At 36.6% G+C, this 20,489-nt stretch overlaps 1 protein-coding gene across 7 annotated transcripts in view; it reads right to left on the reverse strand.

Moving 5' to 3' along the window:
* FRMD6 (FERM domain containing 6) overlaps nucleotides 1-20,489 on the reverse strand; it is a 324,351-nt gene that overhangs the window by 54,354 nt on the left and 249,508 nt on the right. For 5 of the 7 annotated variants that reach the window (XM_060174970.1, XM_060174971.1, XM_060174975.1 and 2 more), the window contains one exon: nucleotides 4,197-4,441. In XM_060174970.1, the coding sequence (XP_060030953.1) occupies nucleotides 4,197-4,295 (99 nt within the window). In that variant the 5' untranslated portion in view covers nucleotides 4,296-4,441. Of the gene's footprint in view, nucleotides 1-4,196; nucleotides 4,470-12,774; nucleotides 12,794-20,489 lie in introns of those variants that run through there. The other 2 variants (XM_060174972.1, XM_060174973.1) reach the window with 2 other exon arrangements.

A 20,489-nucleotide genomic window follows, 5' to 3' on the forward strand; every position in this document is an offset into this window, starting at 1 on the left:
TGAGTGAAGCCTAGAATGTTCCCAGCTATGGTCATGGAATGCAAGCTCAGACTGACAGGGATGCAGAGATTACACAAGCTCCTGTGCTAAATATGAAGAGACATGGGCCCAAGGTCAGATGGATGGAGTTTACAGTTAATGGTATCTATATACTTTTCCCATATTTAGGAGCTTCTCTCTGCCCTAACCCAGCTTTCTAGTCCTTTCCATACAATATTCCTAGCCTACCTGCATGTTAGCTGTTGGGCTTAGTCAAAAGTTAGTAAAGTCATGGGCTCCTTGGAACATACCTAAAAGAGATTTCATAGCTCCTTCCAACATGAAGACCCAAAATTTCATCTGCTATACTTCTACCATTAAGTTCCTGATTATTAAACAAATTGTTCTGCTTTATATCTTAATGCTTTTCAGCCACCGAGCTGTAAATGCTACCATGACACCAATCTGACTTTCCTGGGCAGACAACCTCACCTCCTCGAGTCCTACCTCAGGTTTTCGGGGTATGAACTGACCTGTCAATGCCCATGTCCAGTGGAGAAGCAATTACACAATTCTCCAGGCCTTCCATCTTCTACTCTCCATAAAGATCTTTGGCCCACACTTCCAGAGGGATAAATAATAGGGAAACTTCCAATGTAGGGGAGGGATATGGAACTCTGGTGATGGGAATTGTATGGAATTGTGTCGCTTTGAGGCGGTGGAGGAGAAAAAATCCAAGCGCAGAGGGAACACAATCCTTTATTGGCGTGGGCTCCACAGGGTTGGGTCTCAGTGCAGTGGTTCGGGCCATGTGGAGCTAGCCAAAAATGGCCATCCCTGGCTACCTGCACCACCCTTCCGGTCCCTGAGGTAAAAAAACCGGGCATGCATGTGAGAGAGGGGGGGAGGGGGAGGGGGAGGGAGAGGGAGAGGGTAGGAGGGCTATTTATAGGGTAACAGCCAGGAGTGATGGAAGGGGAAGACAGAGAGGGGGAGAGAAAGACAGACACCTGCAGACCTGCTTCACCACTTGTGAAGTGACTCCTTGGCAGGTGGGGAGCCGAGCCAGGGGCTAGAAATGGAATCCTTACGCCAGTCCTTGTGCTTTGTGCCAGAAGCGCTTAACCCACTGAGCTACCACCCAACTCCCACATTTCAGTTTTAAAAACACCAACTTATAGGAAAGAATGGACTATCTTCCAGTCTATCCCCCATAATCATCTTCCTTAATTAAGATTTCAGTACAAATTAAATCCTTTTAAAATTATAGTCAGCTCTTAGTATTCCTCGGGAAGCTAAACCAACTTTTCTTCCATTTACCTGAGATCACAGGGTTTGTTCTATATCTGGTATGTGTGTATATACACATACACATGAATATATCTATATATTTCACTGGGTGAAAAGACAGGAAAAAAAAAAAACTGAGAGAAGTTTCCTAAATGCCAACAGTGTATGTTCTGGACTATGTGTAGTTTTTTTTTTTGTAATATTTTATTTTATTTAAAAAATTATTTTATTATCTTTATTTATTGGCTAGAGACAGTCAGAAATTGAGAGGGTAGGGGGAGATAGAGAGGGAGAGAAAGAGATACACCTGCATCCCTGCTTCACCACTCGCAAACCTTTCCCCCTGCAGGTGGGGACCAGGGCCTCGAACCTGGGTCCTTGTGCATTGTAACATGTGCACTCAACAGGTGTGCCACCACCTGGCCCCTGGATTATGTGTAGTTTTTAAAGTTATTAGATATCTTATTTACTCTTAACTATTTTGTCATCGTCAGGGCACAGAGACAGGACAGAGAAGATAACACAATGCCAACACTTCCTGCACTATAGTGAGGCTGGGAAAGAACTTGGGTGGTGTGCATGATACTATGCAGTTAAATTATCTTGTCACTCAGAGTGCATATCTTTTTAATATAATTGTATGAAAGAACTTAGAATATTCATGTGTAAAAGTAAAATAACATTTTAATATATTTTGTCAGCATACACAACTGAAAAAGAGATATATTACAAATTTGTATTATGTTTTAAAAGCCAAACACTGAAGTTGGAAGAGATCACCAGGTAAAGTGAGGACCTTGCTACATGCCTGGCCCAGGTTCAAGCTCTAGAACCATGTGGGAGTGTCAGAGCACTAATCTATGCTGTGGTGTCTCTCTAAATGAAACATCTACATGGGGACAGTGAAATCATGTATGTGTAAGGGCTTGGCATGGAAAACGTTAAATATATAATGAGTAAAAACTAAATACTGTAAAAATAAATCAAACCAACTTTAGTTTCTAAGAATGAGGTTAATAAAATTTTGCTCAATATATGACAAAGTCCCTTCAGTAGGTAAGCTGGATGTTCAGATGATCCCTATGAGTCAAAATAAGGTTGCATTAATAAATCAAGAAGCTGGGTAAAATAGCTCACTTGGATAGTGTGCACCCCAGGTCCAAGCCCAGCCTCCACTGTACCAAAGCAGCTTTGATGCCACGGTGGGGGGGGGGGGGGGTGGAGAGAGAGAGAGAGGAGAGAGAGAGAGAATGTTTTCTTTCCTCCTCCCTCCTCTGCCTCTGTTTAAAACAAAAAAATAAATCAAGGAACTATAGTTACTGTCATTATAAAACCAAAATAATTATGGTATTAAACAGAACCTTTTCCTAGATAAGTCTTTTCTTGCTCCTATACAATTCCACTGCATTTAGCAGAGTTCTTTTCCTCCAACTATGAGAGACAAAGAGAAAGAGGGAGAGGGAGAGGGAGAGGGAGAGAGAGGAAGAGATGAGAAGAGAAAGAACAGATAGTACAGCATCACTCCTCCACTCATAAAGCTTCCCTTGTACATGTTGCTCCCATGTGGTTCTAGGGGCTCACACCTTAGACATGGTAAAGTATATGCTTTATACTTGGTGAGCTATGTCCTGGTATGCTAGCTTAACTTTTTAATAAAGCTATTTATGTATTATATGTGTTCAATATAATATCTAAAAATATTCTCTTATAGAACATTGAATTAAATATATAGTAACATACCAAAAGAAAAGTATTTAAAATATGATACAAGACTGTTTCCCCCCTCCCCCAACTTTATCAGATGACTATTAAAGAAAGAAAATAAAAGGCCAGGAATAAGGAAGGGATTTAAAAATACTACTAGGTATGACACTAGATACCACAAAATTGGTTGGCAGTCTCTACAAAAGTTAAGTGTATGAACAGCTTACAATTTACAATTCTATGCTTAAGCATAAGCCCAGGAATGTATGAATGCAGACACAAACATAAAACACTCATAAATTTTTTTCATAATAGTCCAAAAAATGAAACAACTCAATATATACCTATATATGAATCTAAAAATAAGACATATTCACACAATGAAATCATATCCAGGAACAAAATAAAATTTGTTTCACATAAAATAGCATAGTTCAATTGCATACCAAATGTTGTATGAAGTCAGATACAAAAGAATATACTATATAATCTTAACTGCATGAAGTCCTGAGATAAGTAAAAATACACTGATCGAGATGGGAGCTGTTATTACTGTTTGGTGAAGGTTACTGAATAGAAGGGGTCACAAAAGATTTTTATGAGGTGCTAAAAATGTACCGTATCTTAAGCTGAACAATGGCTATATGGATGTATATATTTGTTAAGCAGGAAAAAAAAAAGAGCCATGCACAAGCAATTGCTACATTTATTGTATGTAATTTATAACTCAATTTTTAAGTTAAAAACAGGACCAAGTGCCTCAATTTCAGGTTACCTAAGACAGTTACTTCTAGCTCATAAATCTTAAGTTGTTTACAGCTGAGAGGTCAAATGCAGACTATTTTTGAAACTTGCTAGACTAGGGCAACTATAAAATCAAAACACATATTAAAGAGCTAGCAATTATTACTATTTTATGTGTATAGGTGCTAATTCAAAAGTTTTTATTAAGCAAATTCATATCATGTATCAACAAAAAGGTTTTAAAATAACATTTTTTCCTGTAGCATACATAGTTATCAAACTTCTCTAATCTTACCTCAAGTGACAGAATGCTGAAGGTAGCTACACTTTAATCATAACTTTATAAGTTTATACTATGTTGATTATCTTAGCACTCCAATTCAGTTTCATTGTGTAATGATTTCACCTTTAACTATAATGAAATGTGGTCACTGGTGTGAATATAGTACCTAAACATTTCTAAAGTTGGATTTACTTACATTTATAATGATGTTTAGAGACTCATCATTAGGGAGGAAAATACACACACTTCGACGGTCTTGCATGACTCTGTTGTTATGAAAGTTCAATTTGTTCATTGTGTTGTGGGCTTTCAAGTGGCCAGGGCTGGGCTCCAAGTTCTCAGCAGTTCCTCTGATTCTGATCACTCCAAAGCCAAACTGTGCTCTTCATCACATGCCTCATAAGTGGAGTATCATGGTGTACTACTATGTAGGTTTCATAGCTGGAAAAAAAAAAAAAGTCCAAAAGGACTTTTAATAAATGCTGCAAGTTAGATGAGGAAAAATGCAGGGAAAAGAACAGCAGCTCAGCTATTCTTTTTGGAACAGAGACAAAGCTTGAACTGCCAAGTGGAATAAATGAGAACTCACTGAAATTCATTCTTTGTTGTCCACTATCAATGTTCTAAAACTTTCACTCATAGTCATACATTAAACATTAATGCCAATGAGTGCCTCAGACAGCTGAGGAAGTACTATGTACCACAGGGTTCACAGAAGCAGATATATTGCCTTTCAGAAGTTTCCATGGGAGAAAAGGAAGGGTTCAGAAAATAAACAAAACGATGAAACAGCAGCAACAACAAAATTCTCAATTTCTCTTCTTCCATTATAATTAATTGCAAGTGTCTTGACTCTGACATTAAACTACTGTGGTCCACCATTGTGGTCTGGCTTTCTCTTCTACAACATGCTTCTGCCAAAGTAAGCTAGTGATCTCTTAGGTACTAGTTGATATCCACAGAACTCACTTTCATTGATCTGTCTAGACTTATGTTGGTTGTAAAGTCCTCCAATCCTCCATATATTTTCACCCTGAACTTTTAACAGTTGTGCTTTTACTCTCTTAATTCATGACAATACAAACTTAAAATTTTCAGTTTATTATGTCACTAACACATTTATACATGGGAATAACAAAGCTCATTCATATGAAATCACATTTGTATATAAAGAAGTATGGATTTTGTATACCTCTGATATCTACACAGTTTATTAATATTAATAATATCTAACTTATTTCAGGTTTTTCAATTTATATATATAATTTTGTTTGCAAGTAATGAACATTTTATTTCCAATTTTAACAATAAAACTTTTTATTTGATTCATGTCTTACTGCATTGATGAGACACTGCCAAGTAATTTTTTTAAATTTTTATTTATTTAATTTTTTTGAGAGAGATGCAGTGAGAGAGACACACACAGAGAGAAACACCAGAGCACTGCTCAGCTCTGGTTTATGGTGGTGCGGGGGATTGAACCTGGGATTTAGGAGCCTCAGGCATGAGAGTCTGTTTGCATAACCATTATGCTGTCTCCCATGCCCACTCCAGAGTAATTTTATAGCACTGATATATCTTTCCTACTTTCAATGAGTGTGTCATATAATATTGCTAGTGCAATACAACTCAACCAAGATACGCTGATTGCCTCTCAAATCACTGGTATTTATATTGGTATTTCCCAGCTATCCTTGAAGAATTTACAGAGATAGGGAATTGTTTTTACCAGGTAAATGTTATAACCATACATTTAAAATTCAAAAACTATTATTACTATTCATATAAATCCTTTTGTCTTTTTCTATTTCTTTCAATAGTGACTCACAGTTTTCAGATAAATCAAAGCATAGAAGAGATAGTATCTTAGTCTATTTGCTTAAGGTTAAATGTCTACTTTTTTACAGGTAGGAGAATTGAAAAAGATGATTAGAAGGCCAAAGTCTCCATAAAACTATTCTGTTTATTTTAAAGGATAATAGCAATTGTTTCAAATTAGGGTATAGCCAACAGACTTTCTCTGTGGTCACAGATGTCAGGACTTCAGTGCCTTCCAGCATGGGATGACTAGTCCATGTATTTTATGATCACAGACTGACTACACTTTAAACCCATCTAAAACAGGCACAATTTTATTTCAACATTTCCAAGGTATCCACTGGAAGTTGGCTATATTGAAACCACTTGAATGTCTATAAAAATACAAGATCCTGAGAATGGTAACATTTCTACTCAGAATATCCAGGGACAGGTCCCAGGAATGTTCATCTTAAAAAACAAACAATAAAGTTCCCTGGGTATTTATGTCATGTAGTTATGTTTATAAATCACATTTCAGTTAATGGAAGGTACTGAGTAGTGTTATCTGTATAATATTCTAACATACCAGATAAATAACTTTTTAAATATATATATATATATATACATATATATATATGTATGTGTATATATATATATATATATATATACACTCTTCCAGTTATATATATATTTTTTTCCAATATTTCTACTTAATTGAGTAGAGACAGAGAAAAGTTAAGAGGGAAAGGATGGATAGAGAAAGAGAGACACCTGCATTATTGGTGAAATTGGAAAGCAGGGGAAACTTTACCCCTGCAGGTGGATATTGGGGGCTTGAACCTGGGTCCTTGTGCATGGTAATGTGCAATCAACTAGGAGCACCACCATCTGGCTACTAAAAACATCTTAGATGTATAAAATTAAAACTCATCAACATATGAATGCTATCGTATTATCGCTAAAAAAGGTGATGTTTCAAAAGTCCTCAACAATTTAAAGCAGAAACAGGTTAAATTTGCCTATTCAAAACAACTTCCCGAAAAGTGGGAACAGGTGATCTAGGGATAAGTTAACAGGGGAAACAGGGCAACCTGCAGATAGACTGTTTTAGAAAATTAGGAAGTGTTATAGGCTCTGAGAAATCCTATAGACAATCTCAAATTTGTTCTAAGGATTAGTATTTTCAGACTGACTTGGGTACAAAGTATATCCTTCTCCCCTGCTACTCAACACAGCTAAGGAAGGCATGCAAAGTAACATTGTCATATATGCCATTTGGGAAATGTAGTTCTGTTGGTATGCTTCTAAATTCTGCTTAGAAGACTTTCTGTTTTGATCATCACATTCGGTTCGCTTGTATTACTTACAATGTGGTCTATTTACATAATCATTGTTCCACCTGGGTCCTGCCCTGCCTGCAGGGTATTGGTTTAATCCCCACTGGTTAGATGGACGCTTTCCATGTTCTGTTCCTGCTCTTTTGTTTGCTCCGCCCCCTCTCCTAGTCATTTCCTTTCCCTTGTCACTTCCGCATAAAAGGCGATGTATCAAATAAAAAATGAAAATAAAATAAATAAATAAATTTGGGCGGAGGGTAGATAGCATAATGGTTATGCAAACAGACTCTCATGCCTGAGGTTCCAAAGTCCCAGGTTCAATCCCCCGCACCACCATAAACCGGAGCTGAATGGTGCTCTGGTTAAAAAATAAAAAATGAAAATAAAATAAATAAATAAAAAAGGCGATGTATCTGATTAATAAACGAGATACTGCTTCCCAGCTCAGCCATGAGTCCCTGGTCGTCTCTCTACCGCCCTTGAAGCTAGCCCAGCCCGGCAAATGGCGCCCTGAACAGGGACTGGCATAGTGCCAAAGCAATTTTGTTGTAAAATATTATTTCATAGCAAATTTCCCCTTATGTATTGGTATATTCCAAAATGTATGCTTCCTCTCTATCAAACTTTTATCAAGAGTAAATCATACACTATGATTAAACACATCTTATTTAAATCCAAACTCTTAAATGATATTGATCACAGTATAATTCTTATTTCAATCTGCACTTAAAACTGAGTTATTCCTATAATTTTTCATTTCTAATTAAACCAATTAAAGGTGACCATTTCCTCTTACTTTCTAGAATTTGAAAAACTAAACTAAGATAAATGACCTTTTAAAGTATAGTAAGCTTCCAGAGCTTCATTACGATTTTTATTTAAAAAATTTTTATTTTTATTTTATCCAAATAAAATGTTTTTTAAAAAGCTGGAAGAGAATTATTGAAGAGAATACAATAAAAGCAGACTTTAAGATGCAGTGCAGCTTTGCTGCTGCTTTTTTTTTCCTTTGTAGATGATAAACTAAACAACCCTAAAAGGAGATAGGATTAAGTATTTCCCCATAACTGTATTAAAGTTGACTTAAAGCACAGCTGAAATAGCAAAGTAAAAACCATGACTCTACTATGCTTCCTAAGAAAGTCTAAATTGAATATTTGGGGTGGAGGGGAAGAAACATACTAAACTGATACCAACTGAAATAATAGAAATTAGCTTCTGAGCTACTTACTCTATCCTAAACTGACACCCAACTCAGTTCCAGAAGGACACATTAAGTACTCCAGGACAGCCCATTTTTTGTCCAATGATCTTGGACTAAATAAACTGGCCTTAGTTAACACTGTTTCATAAACTTTAGTAGAGATCTAGGGGGCGCAGGCTGTAGCACACTGGCTTAAGTGCCCTAAGTACAAAGATCTGAGACTTGCTCATGGATTCCATCCGGTTCGAATCCTCAATTTCCCACATGTAGGGGGTTACCTCACAAGTGGTGAAGCAGGTGCTCTCTCCCTCTCTGTCTTCCCCTCCCCTCTCAATTTCTCTCTCCCCTATCCAATAAAATGGAAAAGGTGGCCACCAGGAGCAGTAGATTCATAGTGCAGTCACAGAGCCCCAGTGATAACCCTGGAGACAAAAAAAAAAAAAAAAAAAAAAAAAACCTCATCCATTGTTATCCAATTTATAAATAAAATATTAAGGTATTACCTACACATACACACTTGAATTTTAAGCCCAAATTATTCTAAGTCCCTTATTTTCTACTAGGACCCATTGATTACAAAACTCTTCTTTCAAGAAATAAGAAGCCACCATTTGATGTGGACAGTCTATGTGCTTCCACCTTCTAGGAATTATAGGCAATAGGGTCAGGGAGATAGAACAGTGCTAGTATACCAGACTGACATGCTTTGAGGCCCAGAGGTTCCAGGTTCAACTCCCAGCACCACGTTGCCAGAGCTTCTGGTCGGTCAGAGTCGGTCTTTCTCTCTCTCTTTCAAAAATAAATATTGAAAAAGAGGAAATTATTGGATATAACTTTATTAATTAGGACTGTGCCACCCCAAAAACAAAAATATGAATTTGTTAATTATAATGTTAACTGTTTATTGTGACAAATATACCCTAATCATATATGTTAACAATATAGGAAATTAGGTATATAAGGGGGTATACAGAAACTGTCTGGACTATTGTTGGAATTCCCATATAACAAAGTATTCTAAAACAAAATGCTATTTTTTTTAAAAAGATAGGTATTAGCTGAGAAATTGCTCAGTAAGTAAAAGCACATGCTTCACAAACCTGAGGCCATAGGTTTGATGCCCAGCACTACACATGGCTCTAGTATGTCTTTCTAACTTTACAATATTAAATAATCTTAAAAAAAAAAAACATGAACAGAAATTTTCTACTCATGAAACGGTATGTTGATGGAGGCAGGGAAACAGATTATCACTTGAAAAAAAGTAAAAAGATGGTAATTTGATAAGATTACTAATTGGTAGGTTAACCTACAACTGGTAGGCTAATTGATTTCAATAGTCTGTGGGAGACGGGGGTGGGCACTGGCAAAACCAGTTAAGCACACATATTATCATGTGCCAAGGACCTAGGTTTGAACCCCTGCTGGGAAGATGCTTCACAAATAGTAGAAAGGTCTGTAGGTGCCTATCTTTCTCTCTACCTGTCTCCCCTAGCACCTCTAAATGTCTCTGTCTTATCCAATAAAACAGAAAGGGGTAAAAAAGGTGGGGAAGGATGGCTTCTGGGAGGAGCAGATTTGTAATACCAAGCCCCAGCAATAACCCTGGTAGCCAAAAAAAAAAAAAAAAAAAAAAGTTAGGTTTATTTACCGTCTAACAAAATAATTACTTTGGACAACTAGATTGCAAAAAGCCCTATCTTCTATATTATCACTACACATTACATTATTAAGTTCATGCACAGTTACATGCACAATCCTGGAAAGAGTATTTGCTGAGAAGTAGAAGGAAAAATTTTAAAAAATATATGCCTCTTACACTGTTAAGTTCTAGCTGGAGCCATACCATTACAAAGAAGTTCAAGAAGATGATATTGCCCAACAACAAAAGACCTGGACAAGATGGCTTTACAAACGAATTCTACAAAACCTTCAGGAAATAGTTAACACCTATACTTCTAAAGCTCTTCCACAAAAATCAAAGAAACAGGAACACTCCCTTCCACCTTTTAGGAAGCCAACATCACCGATACCTAAAGCAGATAGGGACACAGCAAAAAAGGAAAACTACAGACTAATATCGCTGATGAACATAGATGCCAAAATATTAAACAAGATCTTGACCAACCAGATACAGCAGTATATCAAAAAGATTGTTCATCATGACCAAGTGGGATTTATCCCAGGAAAGCACTGCTGGTTCAACATATGTAAGTCAATCAATGTCATTCACCACATCAAAAAAGAAAAACCACATAATTGTCTCAATAGATGTAGAGAAAGCCTTTGAAAAAATCCAACACCTATTCATGCTCAAAACACTACACAAATGGGAATAGATGGGAAATTCCTCAAGATAGTGGAGTCCATATATAGCAAACCTATAGTCAGCAACATACTCAATGAACAGAAGCTGAAAGCATTCCCCCTCAGAACGGGGACTAGACAGGGCTGTCCACTGTCACCATTACTCTTCAACATAGTATTGGAAGTTCTTGCCATAACAATCAGTCAAGAGAAAGAAATCAAAGGAATACAGATTGGAAGGGAAGAAGTCAAGCTCTCACTATTTGCAGATGATATGATAGTACACATAGAAAAACCTAAAGAATCCAGCAGAAAACTACTGGAAGTTATTAGGCCATATAGCAACATGTCAGACTACTAAATCAATGTACAAAAATCAGTGGAATTTTTTATGCAAACACTAAATCCAAAGAAGAGGATATCCAGATATTAATTTCATTCACTGTTGCAGGAAAATCAATAAAATACCTAGGAATAAACCTGACCAAAGACATGAAAGGCTTGTATACTGAAAACTATGGATCACTATTCAAGGAAATAGAAAATGATACCAAGAAATGGAAAGACATCCCATACTCATGTACTAGAAGAATTAATATCATCAAAATGAATATTCTCCCCAGAGCCATATACAAATTTAACATGATCCCCATCAAAGTTGCACCAAGCTTCTTTAGAAAATAAAACAAAAACTAGGATCATTTATCTGGAACCAGAAAACACATAGAGATGCCAAAACAATCTTCTTGAGGAAAAGAAACAGAAATGGAGGCATCACACTCCCAGATCTCAAACTATATTATAAGGCCATCATCATCAAAACAGCATGGTACTGGAACAAAAATAGGTACACAGACCAGTGGAACAGAATTGAAAGCCCAGAACTAAACCCTCACACCTATGGACATCTAATTTTTGATAAGCGGGTCCAAAGTATGAAATGGAGAAAGGAAGCTCTCTTCAATAAATGCTGCTGGGAAAACTGGGTTGAAACATGCATAAGAGTGAAACTGAACCACTTTATGTAACCAGAAACAAAAATCAACTCCAAATGGATCAAGGACCTGATGTTAGACCAGAAACAATCAAATACTTAGAGGAAAACATTGGTGGAACATTTTCCCACCTAAACCTCAAGGATACCTTTGATGATACAAAGGAAGACTAAAGCAGAAACAAATCAATGGTACTACATCAAATTGAAAAGCTTCTGCATGGCCAAAGAAACAATCACACAAATAAGGAGACCCCTCACAGAATGGGAGAAGATCTTCACATGTCATACATGAGACAAGAAACTAATCACCAAAATACACAAAGAGCTCAGCAAACTTAGCAACCAAAAAACAAATGACCCCATCCAAAAATGGGCAGAGGATATGAACAGAACATTCACTACAGAAGAGATCCAAAAGGCTAACAAACACATGAAAAACTGCTCCAGGTCACTGACTGTCAGAGAAATGCAAATAAAGACAATATTGAGACCTGTCAATGCCCATGTTCAGCAGGGAAGCAATTACAGAAGCCAGACCTTTCAACCTTCTGCATCCCACAATGACCTTGGGTCCATACTCCCAGAGGGTTAAAGAATAGAAAAGCTATCACGGGAGGGGATGGGATACAGAGTTCTGGTGGTGGGAATTGTGTGAAGTTGTACCCCTCTTATCCTATGGTTTAGTTAATGTTTCCTTTTTATAAATAAAAAATAAAAAAAAAAAAATGCTAATAATGACAACACTGAAATATCACCCCTGTGAGAATGGCATACATGAAAAAGGACAACAGCAACAAATGCTGGAGAGGCTGCAGGAACAAAGGAACCCTTCTGCACTGCTGGTGGGAATGTAAATTGGTCCAACCTCTGTGGAGAGAAGTCTGGAGAACTATCACAAGGCTAGACATGGACCTCCCATATGATCCAGTGATTCCTCTCCTAGGGATATATGCCAGGGACTCCATAATACCCAACCAAAAAGATATGTGTACCCCTATGTACATAGCAGCACAATTTATAATAGCTAAAACCAGGAAAGAACCCACGTGCTCAACAACAAATGAATGATTGAGTAAATGTGGTATATATACACAATGGAACACTACGCAGCTATTAATAATGAACCCACCTTTTCCGACCCATCTTGAATGGAGCTAGGAGGAATTATGTTCAGTGAGCTACGTCAGAAAGATAAAGATGATTATGGGAGGATCCCACTCATAAACAGAAGCTGAGAAAGAAGAACAGAAAGGGAAACTCAAAGCAGGAAATGACTGAATTTGGAGTAGCCATTTCCATTCAGCTAGCACTACAAAAGTCTTTCTATTATCCAGAAAAGGACACATAATACTACTAAGTCCATGTTAGGTGCTTCTGTTAAGATTTACTGTACATTAAAGAAAATCACAAACACATTTAAAAACAATTTACTAATTAATGAGAGAAAAGGGTAATGGGGCCAGAGTGAGGAACAGAGAGATAATCAGATTATGACTCTGGTACATGCTGGAAACTGAACTTAAGACTCATACCTAAGGGTCCAATGTCTTAGGACTTTCTGGGTGCAAACTCTATTCCCTGCTTTCCAATGAAAGGGAGATCAAATCTCCACTCCTTTGAATTTGGGTTGGCACTATGACAAACTCATGTTCTGTTACAAGTTCTGCTGTATAGGATGAAGTATTAGCTCACTTAGATAGTGTGCTGCTTTTCTATGTGTAGACCCAGGTTCCAGACCAGCCCCCAGTGTGTTGAAGAAAATGTGAGTGTTGTGATCTCACTCTCCCTCTCTATCTAAAAACAAATAAATAAAGCAGTTCTGCCTTATAATTTAATTATGTGACTCTGAGCTTGTTTTTTCTTAAGTACTACCTCTACACTGATAGTTTAGAAGCTTGTAATTGTTTTCCCTTCTGATCTTGTTTTTCAACTTCTGCCTATGAGTGAGATCATCCCACATACATCCTTCTGTTTCTGATTTATCTCACATGATAAGGGAAAACACGAAGCAAGATTTGGACTGGAGTTGGTATACTGCACCAAAGTAAAAGAGTCTGGGTAGGGTTTGGGGGAGGGTCCTAGAACATGATGGCAGAGGGCGACCTAGTGGGGGTTGTATTGTTATGTGGAAAACTGGAAAATGTTATGCATGTACAAACTGTTGTATTTTACTGCCAACTCTAAACCACTAATCCTCCAATAAAAAATAATTTTTAAAAAGAACTTTGTAATAGTTGTTTTTCTCATCTGTCTCCTCTATTCTGACCTTGGAGCAGGGCCACTAACTCTAACAAAGATATAAAGACAGACTACATGTATTTAAAATATGCACAACACAAATTTTAAATCTCAAATGGCAGACTCACAGTATGTGCTCACTATATGTTGGCTTACTGACTTATCACACATGCCTTTAGACAAGGAAGACTGTATAGCTGAACTTCTTAGCCCTGTCACTACTGAAGTGGTAATAAATATTCTTGGCTTGGGGATCAACATATACATGGTAGGATGTTTAGCAACATTCCAGGTCTCTGTTCCCTGTCAAGGACATTACTCCCATCAAATTCTAGCTGTAACATCCCATATTACCTCTAAACATTACCTGTGGAGAAGAAAATTACTCATTCACTGTTTAGAACAAATTCTCTATTTATTTCCTGACTGAGACATTACAGACAAAACTATATGGTAAAATAAAGGTTGTGGGGTTTGAAAAATGAGAGTATAGTACTCAGAAAATATTTCTTGGAAGGAGAAGAAATTAATTATATGCAGTGAATAGAAGGGAAGAATTAGAAGGGATGGATGAAGGCAACTAACATCGTCTTAGGTGAGCAGGCAGGAGGTAGGCCTGGTTCCCTAAAAAGCATCTATGTTGATGCCTTCCTGTGCAAACTCAAAGACTGGAAGAGATAAGAAATCAGGGTGCAGTATTTCCTGACTCTTGAAGGCACTTTCCTCTATATCATGAGAGGCTTCTGAAGTGATCTATTGGGTCATCACACATGATCATAAGCAGTAGGCCATTTTCCAAATTTCTGTTCTCTGTGATCTCAACATAGGCATCCTCTAGCTTTGATGATAGCATTGTTTCCTAGTCTTTCAAAATTTCTCATTCTCTGATGTTATTTTCTGTGACATGACTAAATTTATTTTATTCATTCAACTACAAAGGCAGAGCAAAGGGTATAATAGTCATAGTCATTTATTTAGCATTGAGACTGAAAGCCTACAAACCATGATTCTGATGTTCATTTTAGTAAAACATGTAACAGTAATAAGCATAATAGGTCTAATAAAAAATAGAAAGGAGGGAGTCGGGCTGTAGCGCAGTGGGTTAAGCGCAGGTAGCGCAAAGCACAAGGACCGGCATAAGGATCTCGGTTCGAACCCCGGCTCTCCACCTGCAGGGGAGTCGCTTCACAGGTGGTGAAGCAGGTCTGCAGGTGTCTATCTTTCTCTCCTCCTCTCTGTCTTCCCCTCCTCTCTCCATTTCTCTCTGTCCTATCCAACAACGACAACAACAATAATAACTACAACAATAAAACAACAAGGACAACAAAAGGGAATAAATGAATAAAATAAATATTTTTTAAAAAAGAAAAAAAAATAGAAAGGAATCCATCCTGAATTCACATACAAACAATAATAATAATGCAGATTTTAGGAGTTATTTTAAATATTTCAAAAATCCTGATAAAATTGGCATACTCACCCATGATAATATCTCAGGAATTTTTAAGTATTTACTTTGATAGCACATTTAATCTTAACTGCTGAATATAAAAAATGAAAACAAATGACTATCTTCATAGGTAATCTTGCAAAACATAAGGGAGGTGGGGGAGAGGAAAAGAACAAAAGTGATTTTCAGCAGTTAGAAGGTTGGTATGGCTTTAATTGATGCATGTTAGTTAAACAATATTTAAAAATTATAATATCTTGGTCAGAACTAGAAGGTATCATGTTGAATGAGAAAAGCCAGAAAAAGAAGGACCAAAACTAAATGATCTCATACTTAGGTGGACAGTAAAGGAAAAGGACAGTAAAGGAAAACATATGGTGAAACTTGGACTGGGTGTGGTGTATTGTACCAAAGCAAAGGACTTTGGGGAAGGAGAAAAAAAAAAAAAGGATGGGTGGGACAAAACAGCATTAGGATACTGGTGTATGATAGGGGAGAGAGGACCGCAGGTTGGTGAAGCATCTACCAAACACCTAGATACCTATCATGGGGATATGAGTTGCTGTACTACCTGTTGTTCACTGTATTATAAAACCATCACTGCCCACCCCACCTCACTCCATTAAAAAATGTTAACAGAATAGTTAAAAAAAAAAAAAAACTTAACCAATGTTTTTCCTTTCATCTAATCTATCATCCTAGTGGCGTTCTTCTCTACCATACAATCTCACTTTCTACTCATCTAGATTTACAAATGTTCTAACTTTAAATCTGCCACCACCACAATGCTATAATACATCATTAAACTTGCATAGTCACATGATAACACTTGAAATCCCAGTTCCTGTTCACCAGTAGGTCTCATTCATCCTCACATGATTATTCTCTAATTCATGATATATACTACTACAGTGACTTTTCTCCATGATTCCCTGTATAAGTATTATTCTCATATGTCCATGCTTTTCACATTTCCTCTGCCTAAAATTTTTTTTCTTTGCATATTTTCCTACCTACCATCCACCTCCAACAGAAAAAAAAAAATGAAGTATCTTCATTCTCCCTGGAAAACTTCAGGCATTGGCCTGTGAAGCTTCCCTCTACATGGCCAGTGACTCAAGAGATATTTCTCCTGCAGTCTTGTCACTCTTGTACTTGTTGGTAAGAAGAACAGGAATCTTAAAGCTAGCCTCTATCTAGTTGACATCTTTATGTCTTTAATATCTGGGGTAATACAAGGCCTATAATTAGTAACCAGTCAGACAGAATATAGAAATTCACCAAAAAATTAAATTAAAAAAAAAAGAAATTCACCAGAGATGTAAATATATTCCTTAGTAATTAAGGTATTTAAGGAGTGTTCCCACAGTAGAAGTCAGTATTAGTTCAGCTTCTTGAATTATTTTCTTTATGTTAGCTGCAGGTGGAAAATTGCACATTTTTTCCTTGTATTTAAATTTATTGGACAAGCATAATAAGAGAACACTATACCCCAACACTGTCAACAAAGTGTGGGTCTAGGAAAGTCTCCATGTGTATCATAGTAAGCCAACCATGTGAAAAACTTAACGATGTACCTGTTGGGATACAATAAGCTGCAAAAACTAAAAGTATCCAACTAAAAACTTGGAATTTTGAAACCAAATGCTTGGATTTGACTCTTCAGCTATTTATTAGCTGTATGACTTTGCATAAGTCCCTTCCATACCAATAAAATGAAGCAAAAATAGTAGCTATTTCATAGGTTGTTATAAAATATGTAGTAATGACTATATAAATATTAACTATTAGAACTTAAACTAGTTACATGATATAAAGGAAATTAAAAAAAAAAGGTAACTTGAAGCCTAGAAGTAGAATGGATAAGCTACAAGTACTTTGATGGTGTAACAGAAGATGTCATTCAACATCCATTTGATATTTCTTCTTAGTACTTTAAAATCATAGGATGATATATCTCAGAGTGGCCAAATCAACCAGATTGTGGCAGCAAACAAACAAGAGTACTGATACTCATCATAACTGGATGTCCTAGGGCACAAATATCCCTGGCCTGGCAGGGAGTGGGGATTGCAGGGATGATCACACGGAATAGATTACCTAAAACCAATCAAGGGCCACTTCTAGAGTGAGGAGTGAAATCAGTTCTCCCTGAAGTCAAAAAGACAGCAAAGCAAAAAAATTAGGTATTTTGGGGAAGATAGGCATACAACAAAAACAAAGGCACTGGCAAATTTCATGAATTTCAAATCAGAGAAAAGTTTTTCTCAGTTATCTGTATTCAAAAGTCCTATCTGGTTTAGTAGGCAGGCACAAAAATTCTTTTCAACCAAGATGAATTTCTAGTATGACACTGCCAACAAAAAGTGCTGCTCTCAGGAAAATTCTCCAACTTAGAATCATCTGCTTCTAATTTTCACAATGAAATCTTTGATTCATTCAAAGGACTAGTACTCAGTTCTCTCTAACACATGAATAGCAGTTTTCTAGGTAATGATTTTGCTATGAAATTCTCATTACCTAGGGGTAATATATGGGTTTCTTAACATTCATTTTTCCCCCAAAGATACAATTTTTGCAAAAAGAAAACAACCTTAATAAAAAAATGAATTACACATTTGGAAAAGTTTCTAGCATTCTTATAACATCACAAAAGGATTTTCTTTTTCTATCATTAGATGGTTTTTCTAACACCAACAATTACAATGAGAGGGCAAACTATAAATGCAAAAGTCTATTAACAGAAATATATAAACATCTAAATTAAACAATTATCAATGAACCAAGTATAAATCACAAAATAAAAACAGTGCTGATCAGTAAAACAAGTTACAGAAGAATATATAGGGTATGAGTCTTTTCTAAGTATATAATGTTCAAAATAACTAAACAATAACTTATTTAGGGATATGCATGTATATAGTAAAAATAAGCAGATATATGTATACATATACATAGTTACATATATTTAACCAGTGCATGTCTCAGATCTGGTTTATTGTGGTGCAGGGGAATGAACCTGGGGCTTTGGTGCCTCAGGTATAAAAGTGTTTTTGTGGGAGTCGAGCAGTAGCGCAGCGGGTTAAGCGCAGGTGGCAAAGCAGGAGGACCAGCGTAAGGATCTGGTTCCAGCCCCCGGCTCCCTACCTGCAGGGGAATCGCTTCATAGGTGGTGAAGCAAGCCTGCAGGTGTCTATCTTTCTCTCCCCCTCTCTGTCTTCCACTCCCCTCTCCATTTCTCTCTGTCCTATCAAAAGAAAAAAAAGTCTTTTTGTAAGGGTCCAGGTGGCGGCACACCCAGATGAGCGCACGTTACAATGTGCAAGGACACGGATTCGAGCCCCCAGTCCCCACCTGCAGAGGGAAATCTTTGCAAGTGGTGAAGCAGGGCTGCAGGTGTCTCTCTGTCTCTCTCCCTCTCTACCATTCCCTCCCCTCTCAATTTCTGGCTGTCTCTATCCAATAAATAAATAAAGAGAAAAAATAATAAAAAATAAAAGTCTTTCTGTATAACCAGTTGCTATCTTAATACATAGCAAGATTATCTATGTAGTATTTCTATATAAACATACAGAGACACATATGTGTAGTAAGAGTATATACAGGTATATGGTAGGACTATAAAGAAAGACAAAGGAATACTGGGAGGATAGCGTAGTGATCTGATAGCTCTGTAATTTCTATATCTCTCTCATTAAAACAAAATATTTAAAAAAGGAGAAGGGCAAAGGAATGACTACATTCAAATTATTTTTTTCTTTTTTTAATATTTTTTATTTTTATTATCTTTATTTATTGGATAGAGACAGCCAGAAATCTAGAGGGAAGGGGGAGACAGAGAGACTCCTGCAGCCCTGCTTCACCACTTGTGAAGCTTTCCCCCCTGCAGATGGGGACCAGGGACTTGAACCTGGGTCCTTGTGTACTGTAATGTGTGCACTCAACCAGGCGCGCCACCACTTGGCCCCGACATTCAAAAATTCTAACAGTAATGTTGGGCAGGCAGTACTGAAGATCAGGAATGCCTTCAAAAAGAGGCAGAGAGATATTTTTGTTTGTTTTATTAGGAAAGTAATGATTGATAACACAGTTGTCACAAGGACATAATTTCTCCTTTTTTTGTCATAGCTTTCTACATACCACTTCCACTAACAGCTTGAGTCTCCCCCACCATCATGCTCCAGGTCCCCAAGTGTTAAGGTGCTAGAGAACTAATGTTTCTCTTAAACATGGTAGTGGATACAATGGTGTTTTTATAATCCCAATTTTAATGTATTGACATTATAGTTTTCTATGTATTTTGAAAACAAAATGAAATAAATCAAGGGCATAGGGGTTATAAATGTGAAGATTAAACAGAAATGGCAAATATGTTTTGCTAAAAAAAAAAAAGGTGAAGGACAATTGCAGAATGATTTTACTCACATGAGGAATGTAGATGACTAAAACAAATAAACTTGGAAAAAAAAAAAAACTCAGCAACCAACCTGTTTCTTATAAGGATTAGGTAAGAATTATGGCATTTGGGAGTCTAGCAGGTAAACATAGAAATTTGGTATGTTGGTATGGATAGAATTATACCCCTGAAGTCTTGGAATTTTGTAAAACATTGTTAAATCACTGATAAAAAGGATATTTTTAAAAAATCATATGTAGCTCAAGTATGAAATCCTGCTATATAATAACATGCTAGCATTATGTACTTAATGAATCCACTGAGAACTCTATACAAAGACACTAGCTAAAACTGTAAAAGTAATCTTTATAATAAAAATCATTTTGCCTATTACAAAACTGCTTTCATAGCCCTGAAATAGGAAAGAAAGTGTTAAGAGTTTCTGGTGGTGTTAATTATTTTATTTAATTATTTATTATAGGCAATTAACAATATAATGAGTTGGGTACATATTAACTTCTGGGTTTCTATTTACTACTAAATGAAAACAACATGTAGTGAGGTATAATCAAATGAAAACGTTATTACTTTATCAGATAATAAGAGATGATTCACTTTATTTTACAAGTGAATAGACTAATACTTTGAGAGACTAACTTGGGCAATGAGATACTGATTTTTTTAGTACAAACACAAATACTAGTTTTTGTCACTGAGTGTCCCATTTATTCCAGCATTTTTCTTCTCTAAATTCTATTTC

Source organism: Erinaceus europaeus, chromosome 16 (assembly GCF_950295315.1).
Source record: "Erinaceus europaeus chromosome 16, mEriEur2.1, whole genome shotgun sequence".
NCBI classification, from domain to species: domain Eukaryota; kingdom Metazoa; phylum Chordata; class Mammalia; order Eulipotyphla; family Erinaceidae; genus Erinaceus; species Erinaceus europaeus.